The sequence below is a fragment of the Balaenoptera acutorostrata genome, chromosome 20 (genome assembly GCF_949987535.1).
Source record: "Balaenoptera acutorostrata chromosome 20, mBalAcu1.1, whole genome shotgun sequence".
NCBI classification, from domain to species: domain Eukaryota; kingdom Metazoa; phylum Chordata; class Mammalia; order Artiodactyla; family Balaenopteridae; genus Balaenoptera; species Balaenoptera acutorostrata.
In genome coordinates this window covers 5767976-5786930 of record NC_080083.1, presented here as the reverse complement: position 1 = coordinate 5786930, position 18955 = coordinate 5767976, and the positions used below count along the sequence as shown (strand labels likewise).

Sequence of the window (18955 nt, the reverse complement as noted above, 5' to 3'; positions counted from 1 at the left end):
AGTTCTGACCTGCCTATGTACACCTCCTTCTGAGTGTTATAGCTGATAGGAAAAGGCTGTTTTAAGAGGAAGAAGATTGATGGTGACCTGGAAATTAAGATATCCATGGTTCCTCTTAGGATTGTTCTCCTCCGTCATGAGGGAGCTTTCCATCATCACCCATGATGGGCCCAAGTGGATTCTACTGGATGGCGACATAGATCCAATGTGGATCGAGTCTCTGAACACTGTCATGGATGATAACAAGGTACCGGGGGTAAGGGGACCCCACGTCGTCCCTAATCATCAACGAAACCAGTCCCTGGGCACATCTGGAAACCTTGATTCCACACAGGACTGGCCCCGAGCAAGGAATCATTACTGCTGTCTTTAGTTTTTTATTTTTTCCAGCTTTATTGAGATATACCTGACATATAACATTGTCAATATATAATTGATATATAACACTGTGTAAGTGTAAGGTGTACAACGTGATGATTTGAAATATATATTGCAAAATGATTACCACAAGGTTAGTTAACACCTCTGTTACCTCACATAATTACGTGTGTGTGTGTGTGTGTGTGTGTGGTGAGAACTTCTAAGAGCTACTCTTAGCAACTTTCAAGTACACAATACAGTATTATTAACTCTAGTCACCATGCTGTACATGACATTATTCATCTTGTAACTGGAAGTTTGTACCCTTGACCACCTTCACGCATTTCCTCTGCCCACCCCACACCCCCATCCCTGGCAACCACCAACCTACCCTCTGTTTCTATGAGTTTATTTTTTTTAAGATTCCACATATAAGGAGATCATATAGTATTTGTCTTTCTCTGTCTGACATTTCACATACCATAACACTCTTCAGGTCCATCCATGTTGTCATGGATGAACCTGGAGAAGGATTTCCTTTTTATGGCTGAATAATACTCCACTGTGTGTGTGTGTGTGTGTATCACATATTCTTTATCCATTCATCCATTGATAGACACTTAGGTTGTTTCTACATCTTGGCTATTGTAAATAATGCTCCAGTGAACATGGAGTGCAGGTAGCAGATAACGCTTCAAGATCCCGATTTCACTCACCAGTGTCTTCAGTAGACATCTTAGAACTGATTCATCCCATAGGGCAACTTTCACTTCTTCAGTGGCACTGCCATCACTCACATGTTTTTAGCATTGTTGTAATTTCCTTCAGAATCTTCTGCATGCAGGGTAATTCAATATTTAGAGCTGAAAAGAATCTGAAATCATTTATTCAAATCTTTAAAAAATTTTTCATCTTTGTTTATAAATAAGGAAACTGAGGATCAGAAACATTCTGAGCCTGTCATGCATCCTCAGTGGTGACCAATCTTTGTCCATGGAGAATATGTTTTATTTTTTATAAACAATGAAAACTGAATGCCAGTAAAGTGGCTGTTAAGCTGGGAACTGTTTCTAAACTTGTTCATAAAGCACATCTAGGTTAAACGTTTTATGATGGTTTCAACATTTACAGAATCATTAGAATAAGTGTGTGCTCTTCCAAAAGAAACAGGAGTTGTATGAAACCTGAGCTCTTTTCCTTTAATTATCCTATTTTTTCATTATGGTCTAGTTCATTCAAATCATTGACATCCACTTAAACTTTTTAGATAGCTTTTTTCCTGATTCAGTATACACAACAGGGATGGAGGTAAAGGGGCTACAGAAGGAGAGAGAGAGGATTGTTGCAGAAAATTTAGAAAATACTTACAATCACAAAGAAGAAAATAATCATCCTAATTCCTATCAGGAATAACAGCCAAACTCCCCCTAGCTGGCCACGTGACCTAACTCCTCCCCACCTGCCGTGTCCCTCCCCCTGTGTGCAGGTGCTGACCCTGGCGAGCAACGAGAGGATCCCTCTGAATCCCACAATGAGGCTCCTCTTTGAGATCAGCCACCTGCGCATGGCCACGCCAGCCACTGTCTCCAGAGCAGGTATGGCCCACGACAGGAAAAACCACAGCTGCTCAGTTGAAAACGGGTGCCTCTGGTGATACATATGACGTTGCTGGCTCTGAAGGAAGCTCCAAACAGGAGCCAGACGTTGATCATCCAAAACCCCGGCCTGATTCTCAGCCCTAATCCACACGCACGAAGGTGAGCCAGTGCTCTGCAGCCAGGACCATGTGAGCGTCTCAATTCAGAAATGTTACGGTAATGGGAAGGGATTGGCCCCTGAGCTGAACAACGGTCCTCTGCACAGAAGTGCCTCAAATTAGGCTACTTTCAGGCCAGTTCTAGCCTCCATGAAGGCTAATGAAGATGATTGAGCATTGCAATTTCTCACCACATCCTGGTGGAAAATAATAACTTTATACGTCAACTTTCCTGGGTGGGACACGGTTCCATCCTTTTGGGGGCCACCATGCAATCTGCACCCTTCCTCACCATGACAAGTATTGCTAACCAATCACAGCCTGCTTTCCTCCTGAGCCTAGACTTGGCCTCAGCATCCTTCTCAACACTGCTTTCCATCAGCTATTATCAGTCAGTCGGAGTTGATCCCAATAGCAAACCCATTTGCCCTCTCAGGCCTCGGTCAGATCTCTGTTCTTTTCAAGCCCAGCCTTCAGTACATTTTCTAAACAGAGAAAATAACTCTCTGGGATGAAGAATATCCTGAGATGTATGGAAATGTCACTAAGCTGTATTCTCTGCGTTCCCAGGGATCCTGTACATCAGCCCTGCAGACCTGGGGTGGAACCCTCCTGTGAGCAGCTGGATCGACAAGAGGGAGATCCAGACAGAGAGAGCCAACCTAACCTTTCTGTTTGACAAGTATCTTCCAGCCTGCTTAGACACACTCAGAACCAGGTAGGCCAAGGGGTAAGGAAGGTAACAAGCAATAAAGAGCCTGTTGGCTCATACCTGATGTCCCGCTGATGTTCTGTCCCATCCCCAAAGTCAGATGTCCCTAGGCATTCCACCCCGGGCGTGGCAGGTGGCAGAGGGGAACACACGTTAGGACGGTGATGGGATGCCTGTTGTCAGGTCAGGCAGGAAGCGAGGTGAGTGAAGAGGAGAGAGATGTAAAGGACCTTTTGGAGGGCTGTGAGGGTGTGTCTGGAGGAGGCCGCGGGTTGTGGTAGCAGAGACAGCAATCCTGAGACCCTCTGCTTCGCAGGGCATGCAGCTGGCCCTCCTACGCGTGATACAGGCCAGATCAACAGGCCTAGAGCTGAAGATGACACCTGTCAGCAACACACAGGGCCCACTTCCTGTTTCTGGCTGTGGGCGTCCATGGCCTAGATGATACAGGATTGGGTATAATGCATCGTTTGACCAGTCCTGCCCCTCTGGACCCTAAGATTTCACTTTTCCTCCAATGGGTTTGCAAAAGTAAAAGCAACAAGCCCTGACCACTTACAACATAAACAAAATAGTAATTGCTCTTAACCAAAAGGATACTTATTATAGCAAGAATATTATACGTGTCTGCAGAGAAGGGTTCCGGTGTTTGGAACCTGCTTTTGTTTTACATTCTCTTTCTTTGCCATTTGATGCATCATTCAGTGAATCAGGTACTCAGCCCTGTTGTTCAGCCCAGTTGCACCATCAGAAGCTGGTGCTGTGAAGGCAACGTGACTCAGAGATCCTCAGTTCCTGAATGTTCAACAAACAGAGTCAGGTTGATGTTTCCTGGAAATAAAGTCTATCACTGAAAATGATCCCCAACTCCTTATTCATTGGCCTGAGAAACACAGGATGGCAAATGCTTGCAAGTGTGGAGCAGAGATGAAGGGAGAGCTCCCAGGGCAAAATGGCCCGAGGCACTCTTTCTTCACGTGCCCCACCCTCCCCCATCAAAATCCACCGTGTTAAGAATGAATTTTACGTAAGTAAAAACTGAGTCACAGTTGAATAGTTGACATAGTGGTATGTTTTCAGATATTAAATATTTATTAGTTTTGATTTTGCAATTTTTATACTTCAGGGTTAATAATTATTTTTCCAAACTTCAGCGTTTTCATAAAGCCTTTAAAAAGCCTTTAACCCCTTGTGGCTTGTGAGCTCTGTGGCACTGGGATCTAATGAGATAAAGCAGCTGTGGCAGCAAGAGTCTGGAAGTGGGCAGTCATGGTTAGTGTCTCAAATAGACAAGGGCTGCAAAGAGTTAAAGTGGCAACAAAGGGGGAGGTTTTAGGAAAGTAGCATCCCCTATTCTTTAAGGTTTGCTGAGACACTTGTCCAATTTATCCTTAACTAAAGATTAGACCATTTCCCACTCTGGGCATTTAGAACAAGAGATACCAAACTCGTGTGTGTGTGTGTACACGCGTGTGCTCGTGTGCAAGCACAGCCTCTGAAACAAGCTTTAAAGACTGTATTAAGTCCATCCAGAGAAACATCCCCCCGCCACCAGTCTCTGAGCCCCATGGTTTTCAAGGAAAAACCCACAGCTGTGGTTGAGGGTGCCCGCTCTGGGTTTCCTTCATGCAATTCTCATAATATCCTTATGAGGGCCGACCATCCTGCAGATGTGGGAGCCGAGGCCCCATGGTGCTCGCTCAGTGCCTCAGCTGGTGGTGACAAGACACTCACTGCCAAGTCCTACTGCTATTTTATTCATCACCGTATTGTAATGCCAGCTTTCTGTGGCCCCGTCACGACGAAGCAGTGCCAACACACAGTAATTTTTATATTGAACAAGCAGGCCTCGTAAGGGGTGATTATAAACAACTTTATTTTGTCTCCCACTGTTCCTTCAAAAACATTTTATGTTCTCTTTCTGCCCCTGGATGAAATCTAGGTCAACATTGCTGATTTTACTGGTCCTTCTTCAGTAATAAAAATGCATCTCATCACTTCTAGTCACACAGTCTCACACACACACACATGCACGTGCACATGCGAAAAATTTAAAAAGAGGCAGTGAAAATTGAAAAAACATACAGACTCTCCCACTGCCCACATAGCCCTCCACCTACAGTGGGAAAGGACAGTGTTCTTTGACTTCCGTCCTTATTCTACCAGTCGCCCCCTTGCCAGCTGTAGCTTCTCACCCCTCGAGGCTGAAGGGGGGACACAGGGAAGAGAGTGATGGGCAGGAAGGGCCTTAATGATGGACCTGGTGTGACCTCATTTACCCCAGCTGTGGCAGGTTTGGAAATGACTCTTTGGAAGCCTTTGTGGGTCGCTTGGACCCCTCCCATCCCTGGAGATCCGCAATATGCCCTCCCTTGAAGCAAGTCAATGCCTCTCCATCAGCTAGTCGAGTACAGCTCCCACAAACCCTCCAGGTGGACCCCTTCACCAGTATCTAAACAAGCCCACACGCTCACGGCCATACCTGGACTCAAGGATTAGCGCCCCAGCGAGCACCCTCTGACCCTGCACTGCAAGGTTAGCAGGTCTCCTCAGGGGTTTCCGGGCCTGGGTCCTAGGGGAGCCCCTTTCTGAGGGTCTCTGTTCAGGATGAGCACCTGCCTTCCCTGTAGGAGGGGCACTCGCTGCACACCCAGAGCCCTCCCCAAAGTCCTGTGTGCTCATTTCTAGCCCCTTCAGCATCTACCACTTTGATCCTATAAACCAGGAGTCCCCAACCCCCAGGCCATGGACTGCTACTGGTCCACAGCCCGTTAGGAACCGGGCCACACAGCAGGAGGTGATTGCCAGGTAAGCAAGCGAAGCTTCCTCTGCTGCTCCCCATCTCTCCCCATCACCCGCATCACCGCCTGAGCCATCCCCTGCCCCCATCTGGGGAAAAATTGTGCCAAAAAGGCTCGGGACCGCGGCTATAACTCCTTGAGAGCACCGGAGGCCAGGTTGTCTGGATCTCAGCTTGGAATTGGAAGAGTAGGTGGCCTGTATTGTGTCAGCACCTCATCCAAAACTGAGCCTGGGGCAGTTCCATCCTGACATTCTGTTACAAGTATGCGTTGAAGAAATGAAGCAAAGCCTCCCAAGCACTCAGTTTCTTCATTACTCATGGACATAACGCCTAGACTCTTAGACCACTTCACAGCATTGCTGTAAGGACTGCAGCCAGACTCAAAACCAACACAACACAAAACACTGAAGAGGATGGAGCGCCGTGAGACTCCGAGGCCCAGTGCTGGCAAATGCCTTTTAAGATGTCTGTTGATGGTGTTGTTCATCTTATAACAGTGGACCCTGCCTCTGTGCGGCCTGTGAGCTCATCCTCCCCGGGAGGTGGTGACGAGGGCAGGAGGGGTTGAGTATGTGGGCCCGTGGTGCACTCTGTGTGCACGCCTGGTGGGACGAGGGTGCCTGTGTGCGTGTGTCTGTGTGTCTGCTCCTGCTCCCTGGGGTGTAGGTGCACCTTTGTGTATCTCTCGATACCTGTCTTTCAGCCAAGACCTCTAAACCGAGATTGAAAGTACAAATTCAGGTCAAGACATAGTCACGGAGCTATGTTTATGAAAGAGAGAACTTAATTATGTAAATAACCTTCTGTCCTGGCCCACTCTGCCTCCCCCAGACAAGACTCTAGCCCCAGAGAAAACATTTTCAATGTGTTTGAATTGAGGACACTCCTCTGAGCTGGAGGAGTGGAGGAACAGCCACAGAATTGCACCCACCTTGGCTCTGTAGGTGATTTTTGCCAATTGAAACAGTGACACTGTGAGATATTTACTCGTTTTGTTGCAGCTTCCTACATTCCCCAAGGACTGAGGCGGGGGGGCGGTCCTCAATGTTCAGAGAAGGGAAGCGGGGGAGGGCATAGAGGAAAGGAAGATGAGAAAAGGGACCATCTCAGGAGGGCTCCGGTCCCTTCCTTCTTTGCAAAGGGAGCAGACCCCCAAACAGCGGATGAAAACAAAAGCTTAAGTAGCACCATGGGCCTCTATAATACCAAAGTCTTTGCTGCTGCAAAACTGCATGAACTTGTCAAATTGTGAGTCCACAGACACCAACAGGGTTCCACAGCTGTCCAACAATGCCTCTAGGATGGAAAAATCCAGTGTTTTAGAGCATATCTGCGTCTCTCTTTGCAGATTTAAGAAGATAATTCCAATCCCAGAGCAGAGCATGGTTCAGATGCTGTGCCACCTCCTCGAGTGTCTGCTGACCGATGAGGACATCCCTGCAGACTGCCCCAAGGAAACCTACGAGCTTTATTTTGTGTTTGCTGCCATCTGGGCTTTTGGCGGAGCAATGGTCCAAGATCAGGTAAGAGGGTGTGCTGAGGCTAACACCCACGCTAGCCAGCAAAGATTTGGAAGACGGAACAGCTAAAGTCAGAATTAACACAGAAGCATCAAACTACTTAGTTTTCTCTCCCTTGTTCTGCTAAAGGCGTCAGTCCCCTTAGGAGGGCTTCAGGTAGTGAGACAGGTGAGATTGGGCTATGTTTTGAGCTGTTGTTTTTTGAGTTAGTGAATGTATCCCTAATTTCTTGGACAGTTGCTGATTGAGTTTGAAAAACTGGAGGTATAAGTACCTTATTTGGCAAGGTGATGTGTGTTTTGTAGGTGGAGTGGTGCTGTGCTGTAGAAGCTTGAGTGGGAGGAATCCCTTTAGCCTTCTTAAAATCTTTCCAGAACAGGCCTGTACTACTCTGTACCAACCATCACATCTTCATACCCCTGAAACACAGAGCTGTCCGTAGAAGGTTAGGCCAAAGGCGAATTGACATCTAGGGATAGGAAAGCGAAGTAGTATTCATCTCATGGTGTTGGCTGCTGTAGCTTCATGCTGTTTGGGGGTGTCTTGGCATCCTATTCTCTAAGTCTTGTGTATTCCCAACCTTTTCTTTACTTAGTTTCCTCCAAATAAAAGGTACTTTACCTAGAAACAATATATTTGAGGTTAGGCAGACCAGTCTTTTAGAACTGACTAGCTATCAGGCAGTGTCATATAGAGGCTGAGAACATGGACTCTGGATTTGAATTCTAACTCTGCCACTTATTACCTGGGGACCCTGGACAAGTAATTTAACCTCTCTCCACCTTCCTCTCCCCGTGTGTGCAAAGGAGATGAGAGTGATGATAGTGGTACCCAGTTCCTAGGATGTTTGTAAGCATTAAATGAAGGGATGCTGTTCTAATTGCCCACATGTAAAGCTCTTAGAGTAGTGTTTATTATTAATGTTCTCCTACTACAGATATTCAGTTTCATAGCAAATATCTGGTGCCTTTCTCACAACAGGGGATTAAACCAAGCTTCAAGTGTTGGAGAGTTATCATTTACTCTTTCTGGTCTGGATTGATTATGGGCTTTTCCAAATAAAAAGGTAAAAATTTCAGCCTCCCAGGGCACACCATGTTCTAAGAATCCAAAACGAAGGTGAGCTGGAAGAATTAACGATTAATTTAGAATTAACAATCAGTTTATTCTCCGTTTTCACGGGTTCTGATTATAACATTCATCCTACCTCCCATCACCCCCTACATGTTCTTGGTGCTCACAATTCAGAAAGCAGCTCTCAGAAGCCCCTGGAAGTGTGCCTTTCTCCATCTTCCTCTCCGGAGCTAGAGGCTGGCGGGGAAGGGGGACGCTCCAAGGGCAGGAGGATGCCTGGACTGGGAGTTTGACAGCTGAGAACTTCATGCAGTCTGTTCTGCGGCCCTTGGAGCTTCTCCATGGACTGCTTCTTTCCCAGCTCCACATTCCCCCTTGGAGGCAAGGAGCCAATGTGTCCACCAGGATGGACGAGAGCCTCGATGAATGCGCAGAGATCCGGAACGCAGAGGTTGTGGCTTTCCCTCAGATGCAGTCCCTGACCTTTCGCCCGCTGAAATGTCAGACAGCAACCACCGCTGGGCTTCTCTCTCACGCTGGTGCTGAGCAGGCAGTGGGGTATCAGGATAAAGACACTTGGTCAATTTTTCTATCTCTGTGTAGAAAAATTTAAATCCACTCAATTCTTTTTAAAAGCCCGGGAGAAAGCATCCCTCCAGGTGCCGCGGGCTCTGGAGCACTTGGAGCTGTCGGCGGATGTGCTGGCACGTGGGGAGAGAACACAGGAGAAAGCTTTTAGCAGCAGGGACTGTCCAAGCCCCCCACACAGCCTGCATTCAAGCCCAACACAAAATAGTGCTGTAAATCAAAAAGTATGAAGTTGGCCAAAATATTTGCATCAGGAACACCAATGGTGCTTATGTTTAAAAAGCTGTTATTAAAGCGAAGCAGAATATAATACAAAATACAGCCCATACCTGGGTAGAAGTTCTAATAAAAAAGGGAGGGGTGGATCCTGGCTAAATACTTTGCAGCAATCCCAGGGAATTATCTCTCAGAAGTAAATGATCTCTCAGAGAGCACCGGATTGGGCAACTGAGAACCTGGGTTCAACTCCCAGTTCTGCCATATACTGCCAGAGGTGTAACCTTTGAGCCTTTGTGTTTTCATACATAAAATAGGAGTAATTTTCAGTAGCCAGGATGACTTAGAGCATTGTGAAGGCCAAATGAGGTGATATTGTGTTCCAAACTCTGCTACCTTGTACCACACTTGTGCCAGTACAGACTTAGTGCAGGAAAGGGACCAGAGAATTGTCACAACCTTAAGGAGACGGGGTTCAGAAGGGGCCTCTTCATTGAGGTCATTGCTGAAGAGACACTCAAAGAGTCAAACTGAGAAAAGGCCATGGGATGACTCAGCAGAGGTGACCTTGTCTTTCCAGTGTCCAATTACAGTAGACGGTGAGGTCAAGCATCAGATTGCAGGAAGCCAGACAGTGTTGGTGTAGCCCAGCTAATGGCTTGGCTGAGAAACTGACGGGGTAGCTCAAGGTGGAATTGGGAGTGAGGAAAGAAGGTGCACCCAACCTCCTTCTTTCTAGAGATGGTCTTTGTCTTGGATTCTCCATATAAACTTAAAAGATGGTTTTCATTAGGAAGTTAAAGGTCTTCAAGAATTTTATCCAAAGGTAGACAGCTAATATGTTTTCATGAGTAAATATTGTCAGCCAGAAAACAATTGGTGTCAGGTAATACATATTTTTTAAGCTTTGTTTTTTAATTTATTTTTCATTTAGTTTTTATTGGGAATGGTTTTCAATAGCACTCTTAGTTCTGCTTAGGTGTTTTGGGGAGGGAAGCGCTCTTTTCCATAGTGTAATTCCATTTAAGAGATTATCTAAAAGTTAGTCTTTTTAATTCATAGGAAGATTTTAATATCTGAGAGTACTCAAATTAAGGATATAAACTTCCCACACCTTCCTGTTATGACAGATAAAAGCACAGAAAGGACAACCCTTGAAGTCATGTAATGTTGGTCATTTTAAATTTTGTACCTATTTTAAATTCTGTTAGTATATTTACTTCATTGTAAATATATTTTAGGGTACCTTTGTGTTTTGCTTTTGACCTTGGTTCTGTGATTTGGATGTCAACAACTTCCCCAAAAAGCACCAGTATGTTAAATTCTAATGTCATGATCCCAATCTGGGTTATTCACCTTTAATTCTGCTTTCAGTTTCTATGTGTACAGCAGTATTTTTAATAAAAAATTACACAGAGGAAAAAAAAAGAATTTTATCCATGAGTCAAAAATGGAGATTTTTATCCTAAGGCTTCTGATTGTAGAGAACAAATATTGAGAAGATACAGTGTCCCCTTAATCTGAATTCAGATCAGAATAAGAACAGCAAACAAATCTGTCATTAAGGCCTATTTCCATTCTCTTTTTAAGGCAAAAGAATTCAATCCTATTTACCTAATAGACAGCGAAATGAGTGCCATTTCTTCCAAGTCCAGATTTCATTGCCATGCGCCCAGCTTCCTGGTCTGTCCTCCTCCCCAGGAACATTTCCTAAAATGCCCAATCTGGACCTCTTCCCTTTGTAGGATTTTTCCTAGGTCTGTGTGCTCAAAGAGTGGGTTTGCTCCCCCAGAGAGTTGCCAGTAGCAGCGGGTATGTTTGGGATGTTTTTGTGTGTGCTGTGTTTCAGTTTGGACTCACTAGCTTGAGTACACGGGTGCACAGCCCTATCCTTAGGGGCTCACGATCTAACATGTATGCATATATAGTGCTACCTAGTCCTTCCGTCAGAAAGACCTGTACAGCTTTGTCTCTGCTGCTCCTAGATTTTTAGAATTTTAGCTCTTGAAAGAAATTTAGAAATACCCTTTCCTAGAATCAGATGAGAAAACTGAGGCGTGGAAAGACGTGACTTGTCAGTGGTGATGTGCGCGACTCCCCAGCTGAGGCTCTTCTCACCGCACGATCCTGTGCCCCCACGTGTCAACAGCCACCACTTTATCCCTTCCATCCCTGACTGCTGTCCTGGACGTTGCTCGGAGCCTTGGGAGGCTAGGGGGACCGGGGTGGATCTGTCTCTTCAGGAGATCTTGGCTGCACTTGCCCATCTTGGGGCCATAGGCTCCTCCTCTCCTGTGTTCTCACACCTCCCTCCCTCACCCTCCACCTGCCAGTGCTCTGAGATGCGTAATGCCAGGGCGACCCAGCCACCTGGTCAAGCAGGGGCACACGTACATGCTCAAGGGCAGCCCCTGCTTAGCTGGGCCTTGTCAGGGTTGATCCTCGGGGGATAAGCAGGAGCCCACTTTGCTCCCGGCCCTGACCTTCTGCCCGATGCAGGGCAGCCTCTCCAGGCTTCTTGTGCTCTGCAGAGCCTTGACTCCTGACCTGCTTTGTTTTGGCAGCTCATGGACGACCGGGAAGAGTTCAGCAAATGGTGGCTGACCGAGTTCAAAACCGTCAAGTTTCCCTCCCAAGGAACCATCTTTGACTATTACATAGACCCAGAGACCAAGAAATTCGAGCCTTGGTCCAAGCTCATCCCCCAGTTTGAATTTGACCCTGAGATGCCTTTGCAGGTGAGTGTGGCTGAGTGACCAAGGACGTGCAGTGTCCCCAGGGTCTGCAGTGGCTCTAGCGGCAGCCCCTTATGGATATCCGAAAGGTTTAACCTCACTAGGAATTAGTCATCCCCAGCTACTTGTCTTTTCAGAGGAAATTATAGGTGCAATGAAGTCACAAGATCTCCCAAAGCCTAGGTAACTTAATTACCAGACCCCCACAGGCATCCTTGGAGGAGAAGGAGGACGGCCAGGGCAGAAGATTCTAAAAGAGAGGCCACAGGGAGGCAGACAGCGCTAGCAGAGGGGGAAGGGCCTGCTCTCTACCCAGAGCATGAGTTAGTAGGAGGGTCTCACTGGGTATTAGGGGGGCCCTCCTCCCTGGGGTAGTGAGCTCCCCGACCCCAGAGGGATTCCCTCGCCTGAAATGCTCCGGAACACTCTGCCAGCATCTGTTTCTCCCACAAGCCCCCGACACACTCATCCTGTTCCCGCTCCAGGCCTGCTTGGTGCACACGAGCGAGACCATCCGAGTGTGCTACTTCCTGGAGCGGCTCCTGGCTCGGCGGCGTCCGGTCATGCTGGTAGGGACTGCGGGCACCGGCAAGTCGGTGCTGGTGGGAGCGACGCTGGCCAGCCTGGACGCCGAGGAATACCTGGTGAAAAACGTGCCGTTCAACTACTACACCACGTCGGCGATGCTGCAGGGTCAGTGTTACCGAATACATCATTAAATCGTGTGAATCGGTCCCGTTGCTCACTGCTTACAAAATCAATTACATACTTGCAAATGGTATCAATAGAAGAAATAGGTGCCTTTAATCAGAATGCTGGCAATCTGAGGAGATGGTGGCCTCAGCGTCCTCCAAAAACCATCTCCCAAGATTCTGCTCAGCCATGAAACTTTTTAAAGAGACAGAGAGAAGTAATCTCAGTTAATCACTGAGATGGGGGTCAGAGTCCTCGCCGTCCCCCACTGCGTGCAGGCTTGTCGACGCCTTGTGATCTTCCTCTAGACGTTATCTGTTCACACAGTTTGGTCACACAGTTTATTTGCGAGATGACTGAAGGGGAAGCCAGGGGAGAGATCTGGTCATCTGTTAATTACTTATTCTCCATTTCTACTTCTTTGATCTAAGGGAAGAGCTGACGGGTTAGGGAAGGCATTGTATGATTAAAAGATTTGAAAGCGGTTCTTGGGTCAGAGGTGAGTAGAGCATATGGGCGCCTGGTTTAAAAGTTAGCTGCAATATCGATTTGCTCAAGTGACAGGAAAGGGGCTTCCTGCTGAGAGCGGTTTCCTGCAAGGAGCTGCTTACATAAGGGGCCCGGGGGGCGTGGAGGGGTGGGGTGTCTGAGTGTCCACTCCTCCTAGCGGAGCTGGAGCTGGAGCAGAAGTCAGGCACCTCCCAGGCGTGACTCCCAGGGGCAGCACTGTTCATTCCCCTCCCACCCCCCTTCTCTCCTCTCCCCTCCCCTCTGTGTCCCACTTTCCAGCACCCTTAGCAAGGTCCCCTTTCCCATCCTTTCTCCCTAAGTGCCTCCCTGGCCTGCTAAATTCCCCCAGGGCGGGATTCCAACACAGTACAGGTCAGCACCTTGATGACAAAGAAAACAGAAAACCCATTGGAAGATTTCCATGGGCTTGTAGACTTCTGGCAGCAGATGTGCCTCTGGAGATCATTTTATTCACCCCTCACACCTCACAGATGGGGAAACCGAGGCTCAGGAAAAAGTACGTGGTTGCCCAAGGTCACCATCAAGGGCAGGGCTGGTGTGGCACATCCAGTCTGCTGACCACACGGAGCGTGCATTTCACTGGGAGTTTACACGTTGGGCTCCCGAGGGGACGTGGGTCCTCAGGGTGTGGCTTTAGGGTCCAGGGCTCACTGCATAAGATGTTTCCCCCTCGCCACCCATTTTCTCTTTGACCTTCACCTACTGTCAGTTCTTCTTTTATATAGAAACACTCATCACATTAACCCTAGAAACAGCCTCCTTTTGAAGAAGTGCCCAAGCCAACCTCCCAACAAAAGGAGGGGAGTGACAGGGCTGGGGAGGAGCCCTGCTCTCACCCGTCACAGTGTAACAGCCTTGCCCCACTCTCTGTCCCTCCGCCCGGGCTTTCCCACATGAGACCACGTGCATCCCCACCCCTAGAATGCACAGTCCACTAAAAACGAGGAGCTCGGCCTATGGGCTGTTTGCAGATTGGAAAGTTACAAGCCAAGCTTATACATGAGAGTGAACCTGCTCTGGTCCTTCTGTGGCCCCTGCCCAGTGTGAACCACAGAGAGTCAACCTCGTGGTGCTGCCAGCACTGTGCTTTCCCCAGTTCCCACGTGAGACAACAGCTCACTCCCCACCTTCTTTCTGCACCACTTTGCCAGCTCTTCCAGGGTTGGGATCCAGCCAGCTCCTCATGCTAGTGGGGGCTGCACTGTCTCTACCTCACAGCAGGTTAGCGCCTGAAGCTTGCGGATGGAAGTTAAGGTCGTCCCCCATCCCCCACTCAGTGACAGGGAGACTTCACCTCTTTGTCAAATCAGCCTCTGGGCTTCATTCCCTGCTGGGCTGGTAAGTTTCACACCTTCAGTCCCAATCTAGCAAGTGACTGTCATTCCCGCCTGGATAACAAGACTACCTGAAGTGATGGAGACTTGTATCAGAACGTCACTAGTTTGTCCATGATGTGAGCATCTTCTATTTGAGAGAGAACACTCTGATTTTTTTTCTGCTCTTCACAATGTGAGCAGTTATAGACACGATACACTTTTAAATTTAATTGTTTTCTTAAGTCTACACAATCAAGGCCTGGTCTGTGTGTTTAACAGTTTCTGACGTGTAAATACTCCCACCATGACCAATTTCAGGCGACCCCCACCATGTCCGTGAACATGGAGTTGGGAAGAGAAGCACGGCAGAGCACCATGCATCCTATTTCCGCTCTGCAGATTCAGTAGGTGGACGTAACCTCAAGAGCACAGATAATGGTAAAATGTAGTCAAATAATTTGCACGTGATGAGGTTTGAATATTCATTACCTTTGTTTTTAATATAATTTACTTGTAAGTTTATCTAATTTATGTTTTTAAATAATGGCTGTGTTGAGCCACCAGCTTACTAAGTTCCCTGTTTTAACAGTCAGCTCTCAAGAGGCAACTCCAGCAACCACTAACTTCATCTTGACTCCATGACACCTCAGCCACCGTCAAGCCACACAATGTCATAACCTTCCATCATGGCCTGGCACCGTCACGTTCACACCCGGCAGTGGTCATAAGCAGACTTCACATGCCTAGCTGGTTCACATCCTAACACTGTTTGCTACTGAACATATATACCACTATGCTTACTTGCAAGCCTTGAGTCCAGTGACTGATCAGATTATCAGGTCTGCCCACTCTTACTACTACTATAACTACACTGATAATGGTAATAATAACTGATATTATCAAACATGCACCAGGGATGTGTCAGGAACTAACCCGAGATTAGCCGTTTACACGTTTTTAAATCATTTAATCTTGTACAACCTTGGAAAGTATTTGTATAACCCCCATGTTATAGATGAGAATACCAAGGCACAGGGAAGTTAAATAAGCTACTCAAGACTACACAGCAAGTGTGGTGGACCAGGGTTTGAACTCAGACAGTCCGACTTCAGATCCTGTGGTCTTAACCATTAGGCTATACTACCTCCATGATAAGAAACACTTTGGAAACTGAAATAAATATTTGATAATATTACTCTTATTATTAGTGGTACTGTTTGAGTAGTCTAGAGAAATTGTTTTCTAGAGTCCTGTTATAATGATTTTATAATGTAAAAAAATACTTTAAGCAGAGAGTGAAAATTCATAGCCAAGGAAAAGGAGATGAGTATCATACTCTTGACTCTGAAAAACACTGGATTCCCTTCCTTGGAGCCTCCCACCCATTACCTTAGTCACGGTCCAAACAAGTGTTCTTATTTGGCTTCTTGGCTGAAAACATTTTAGAAGCAACAAAACGGCAGGGAAAAAGGTGCTACCAACAATTAGAAAAGTGGGAGCAAAGAGCCTGGTATCCAACAGGAAATAGAAAACATAAAAAAGGAGGTGCAGGAACCCAAAGGGTAGCTGCTCTGGCATCAGAAAAGTGGCAAACTGTCCCACCCACATCAGGAGCCCATCACTCTTTTGAAGCCCAACATTTTCATTGCTGTTTGTACTTAAGACCCTTGGAATTAAGAGAAGATTCAATGTGATGTGGTGTAGTCTGCTTTAAAGGCCAGATAGTACACCCAGACAGATGTGCAAAATGTGTGTTTATAATGTGTCTGTCATGTAAAAGATGGGAAATAGCCTAATTATCCATATGATGGAATGCTAAGCATCGTTACAAAGAATGAGGAAAGTCTGTATGAATTGAGTTGGAACCATTTCCAAACTCTTTATTGAGTGAGAAAAGCAAGATACAGAACAGTGTATATAGTATGCTCCAAAGTATATCTTGTTTAAAAAGAGATATATAAAAATTTGCATATATATATATATATACACACACACACACTCATACATCTATGCTTGTATGTACTAAGAATATCTCCAGGAGGACACACAAGAAACAACAGTTGCCCCTGGCAAGGGGAACTGGATGCTAAGAGTGGGATGGAGAATGACTTAAACTTTTTAAAAATTATGAAATATTTCAAGCATGCAGAAAAGTACAGAAAATAGTGTAACAGATGCCCATGTACCCACAACCAAGATTTCACAGATGTTAACATTTTGTCATTTTGCTATGGATCTTAGCATTTTAAGTACAGACAACATACCACCCCCATCCCTTCCTCTGTCTTGCCCCTCATTAACCGGACTAGGACCACTAGAGTTGATGTGCATTACTCCAAATTTACGCTTTTGATACATATATGTACCCCAAAAATACACCATGTTGTTGTGTGTATTTAAATTTTAAATATGTATCACACTGTAACTTCTTTGGTAACTTGCTTTTTTCATCATTGTCTGTTTTAATGCATGCAGAACTTTTTCATTGGTTTTTCACTGCTGCATAGAATTCCCTTGTGTGAGTAAATCACAGCTCATTTATCCGTTTTCCTACTAAAAGGCAGCATAATTTTTTAACATTTTCCCTTTTAAAAAACATTTTTTGAGTTATAATTGACGTACAATACATGGCACACATTAAAGTATACAATCTGATACATTTTGAAATATTTACCCATCATGAAACCATCACTACAATCGAAATAATGAATACATCCATCACCTCTGTGAGTCCCTCACCTCCCTTGGTAATCCCTCCCTCCCTCCCAACCCCCCCACCCTGTCCTGTGCCTAAGGCAACCACTGGTCTGTTTCTGTCACAATAGGTTAGTTTGCATTTTCTAGAATTTTATACAATGGAATCATCATACAATAGGCCCTCTTTTTTGTCTGGGTCCTTTCACTCAGCATGATTTTGAGATTTATCCATGTTGTTGAGGGTACAATAGTTCATTCTTTTCATTCCTGAATAGCAAGATAAAATATGTAAAACACTCAAAATGATTCCTAGCATACAATAAGTGCCCAGTAAATGGAAGCTGTTATTCTAACAATATTAAAATCCTTCTCAAGTTTAAAAATCTATAAATATTATACAATAATCTCTAAGCCCCAACTGCCAGAACAAAAGGAACACAAGCAAACCCCTTTTGCTTGAAAAAGGCTTTTAACATAAACTATGCTAAAACAAAAATAATGTTTTTGGAAAAAATGTTCCAGCTTTCACATGGGCAGTAACTTCACCCCAGCATGTCAGTTCACTGAGGTCTCCAGGGGGGTGTTTTGCAGCTCCCTCATCCTGCTAGTCCATTGAATGCCATTTTACTCAAAATCAGATGTTCTTTTATAGAGAAGGCAGCTGCTTGATATTCCCTGCATCTCTCCTCTCTTATTGCATCCAGATCTGGGGTCTCCACTGAGTACTTTTCTAAACTCAGATTCAAGATTCCTTTAAATGCAAATGCAGGTTGTGTTTCAAGGCATTCACATTGCTTACCAGTGCGGATAGCACTTGCTTTATTTGAAGTTTATACTCTGCCAAACCACTGTATTATCAGTAATGCTTTTGACTGCAAGCAGCAGAAAATCTGATGATAGTGACATAAACAGAGATTCTTTTTTCATGCAACAAGAAGTCTTGAGGTAGGCAGTTGCTAATGCTAAATCAATGGTTCAATGATATTGAGGCTATAGTAACTATTAGTCTCTTAGATGGTCCCTCAAGGTAGCAGAGTGGCTGCTGCTCCGGCCATCACATCTGCATTCCAAATGGAAAAGAAAAGATAAAGGGAAGAGTTAGTGCCCATGTCAGGAAATGATAACTCTCCAGGAACCCCACTGACTTATGTGTGTGTGTTACTGTTCAGAACTGTGTCACATGGCCGCCCCAGCTGGAAAGTGACTAAGGAGAAGGAAGTAGGAAATGGTGTCCATCACAGATCTGATGATCTTTATTTTTACAAGATGAGAAAATGAGGCTTTAAAGGTGTTAAGGGACTTCCCTCAAAGTCACACAGTGAGTTAATAGCCAGGCTGTCTTATTTCATTGAGCTACAGTGTCCATCCACTTTGATAAGACAGTAAGTCATGCATCTAAATTTCCATAATAGAATGCCAACTTTGCTTCCGTTCATCTGATATCTGGAGCACATGGACGTCTCTGCCTTTGACAGTAAATAAAATAGGGCCTTCACGTGGTCATTGAAACTCTCAGACTTCACTTGATCATTCACCAGCAGCTGCACAAATCACAGATTAATAACACTGACACCTTGGCTGAGAGAGGCAGATCTCTGTTCCTCCAGCTGCTCTAAATGCCACAGATGCAGTTGCACTGCTTTCTTTCCCTTTGCTGAGTTACCATTTAATGATCCACCCTTTGGTGTTGATTGAAAGTTAGGACAATAAAAGATAATTTTCAGGGTTTTTTTAATATCTCCATGCCCATTTTGCAGCATGATACACCTTTTGTAAGTTTCCACGATATATGCCTTTTAGAATTGAGTGCCTGAAAAGTTTTTTCATACAAAAGTAGAGATGGGTTTATACCAGTGATCTGGGGTGACATGGTTACTGTAATTAAACACAGATCTAGTTCTGAGCTTTCAAGGAGGCAGTTCATAAAGGACAATGTGACCATTTTTATTTGGTT

General features: G+C 45.6%; 1 protein-coding gene across 1 annotated transcript in view; it reads left to right on the top strand.

Moving 5' to 3' along the window:
- DNAH9 (dynein axonemal heavy chain 9) overlaps window positions 1-18955 on the top strand; it is a 298166-nt gene that overhangs the window by 145710 nt on the left and 133501 nt on the right. The window contains exons 33-38 of the mRNA XM_057536174.1: window positions 120-247; window positions 1847-1955; window positions 2687-2834; window positions 6980-7154; window positions 11594-11767; window positions 12250-12457. Of these exons, the coding sequence (XP_057392157.1) occupies window positions 120-247; window positions 1847-1955; window positions 2687-2834; window positions 6980-7154; window positions 11594-11767; window positions 12250-12457 (942 nt within the window). The remainder of the gene's footprint in view (window positions 1-119; window positions 248-1846; window positions 1956-2686; window positions 2835-6979; window positions 7155-11593; window positions 11768-12249; window positions 12458-18955) is intronic.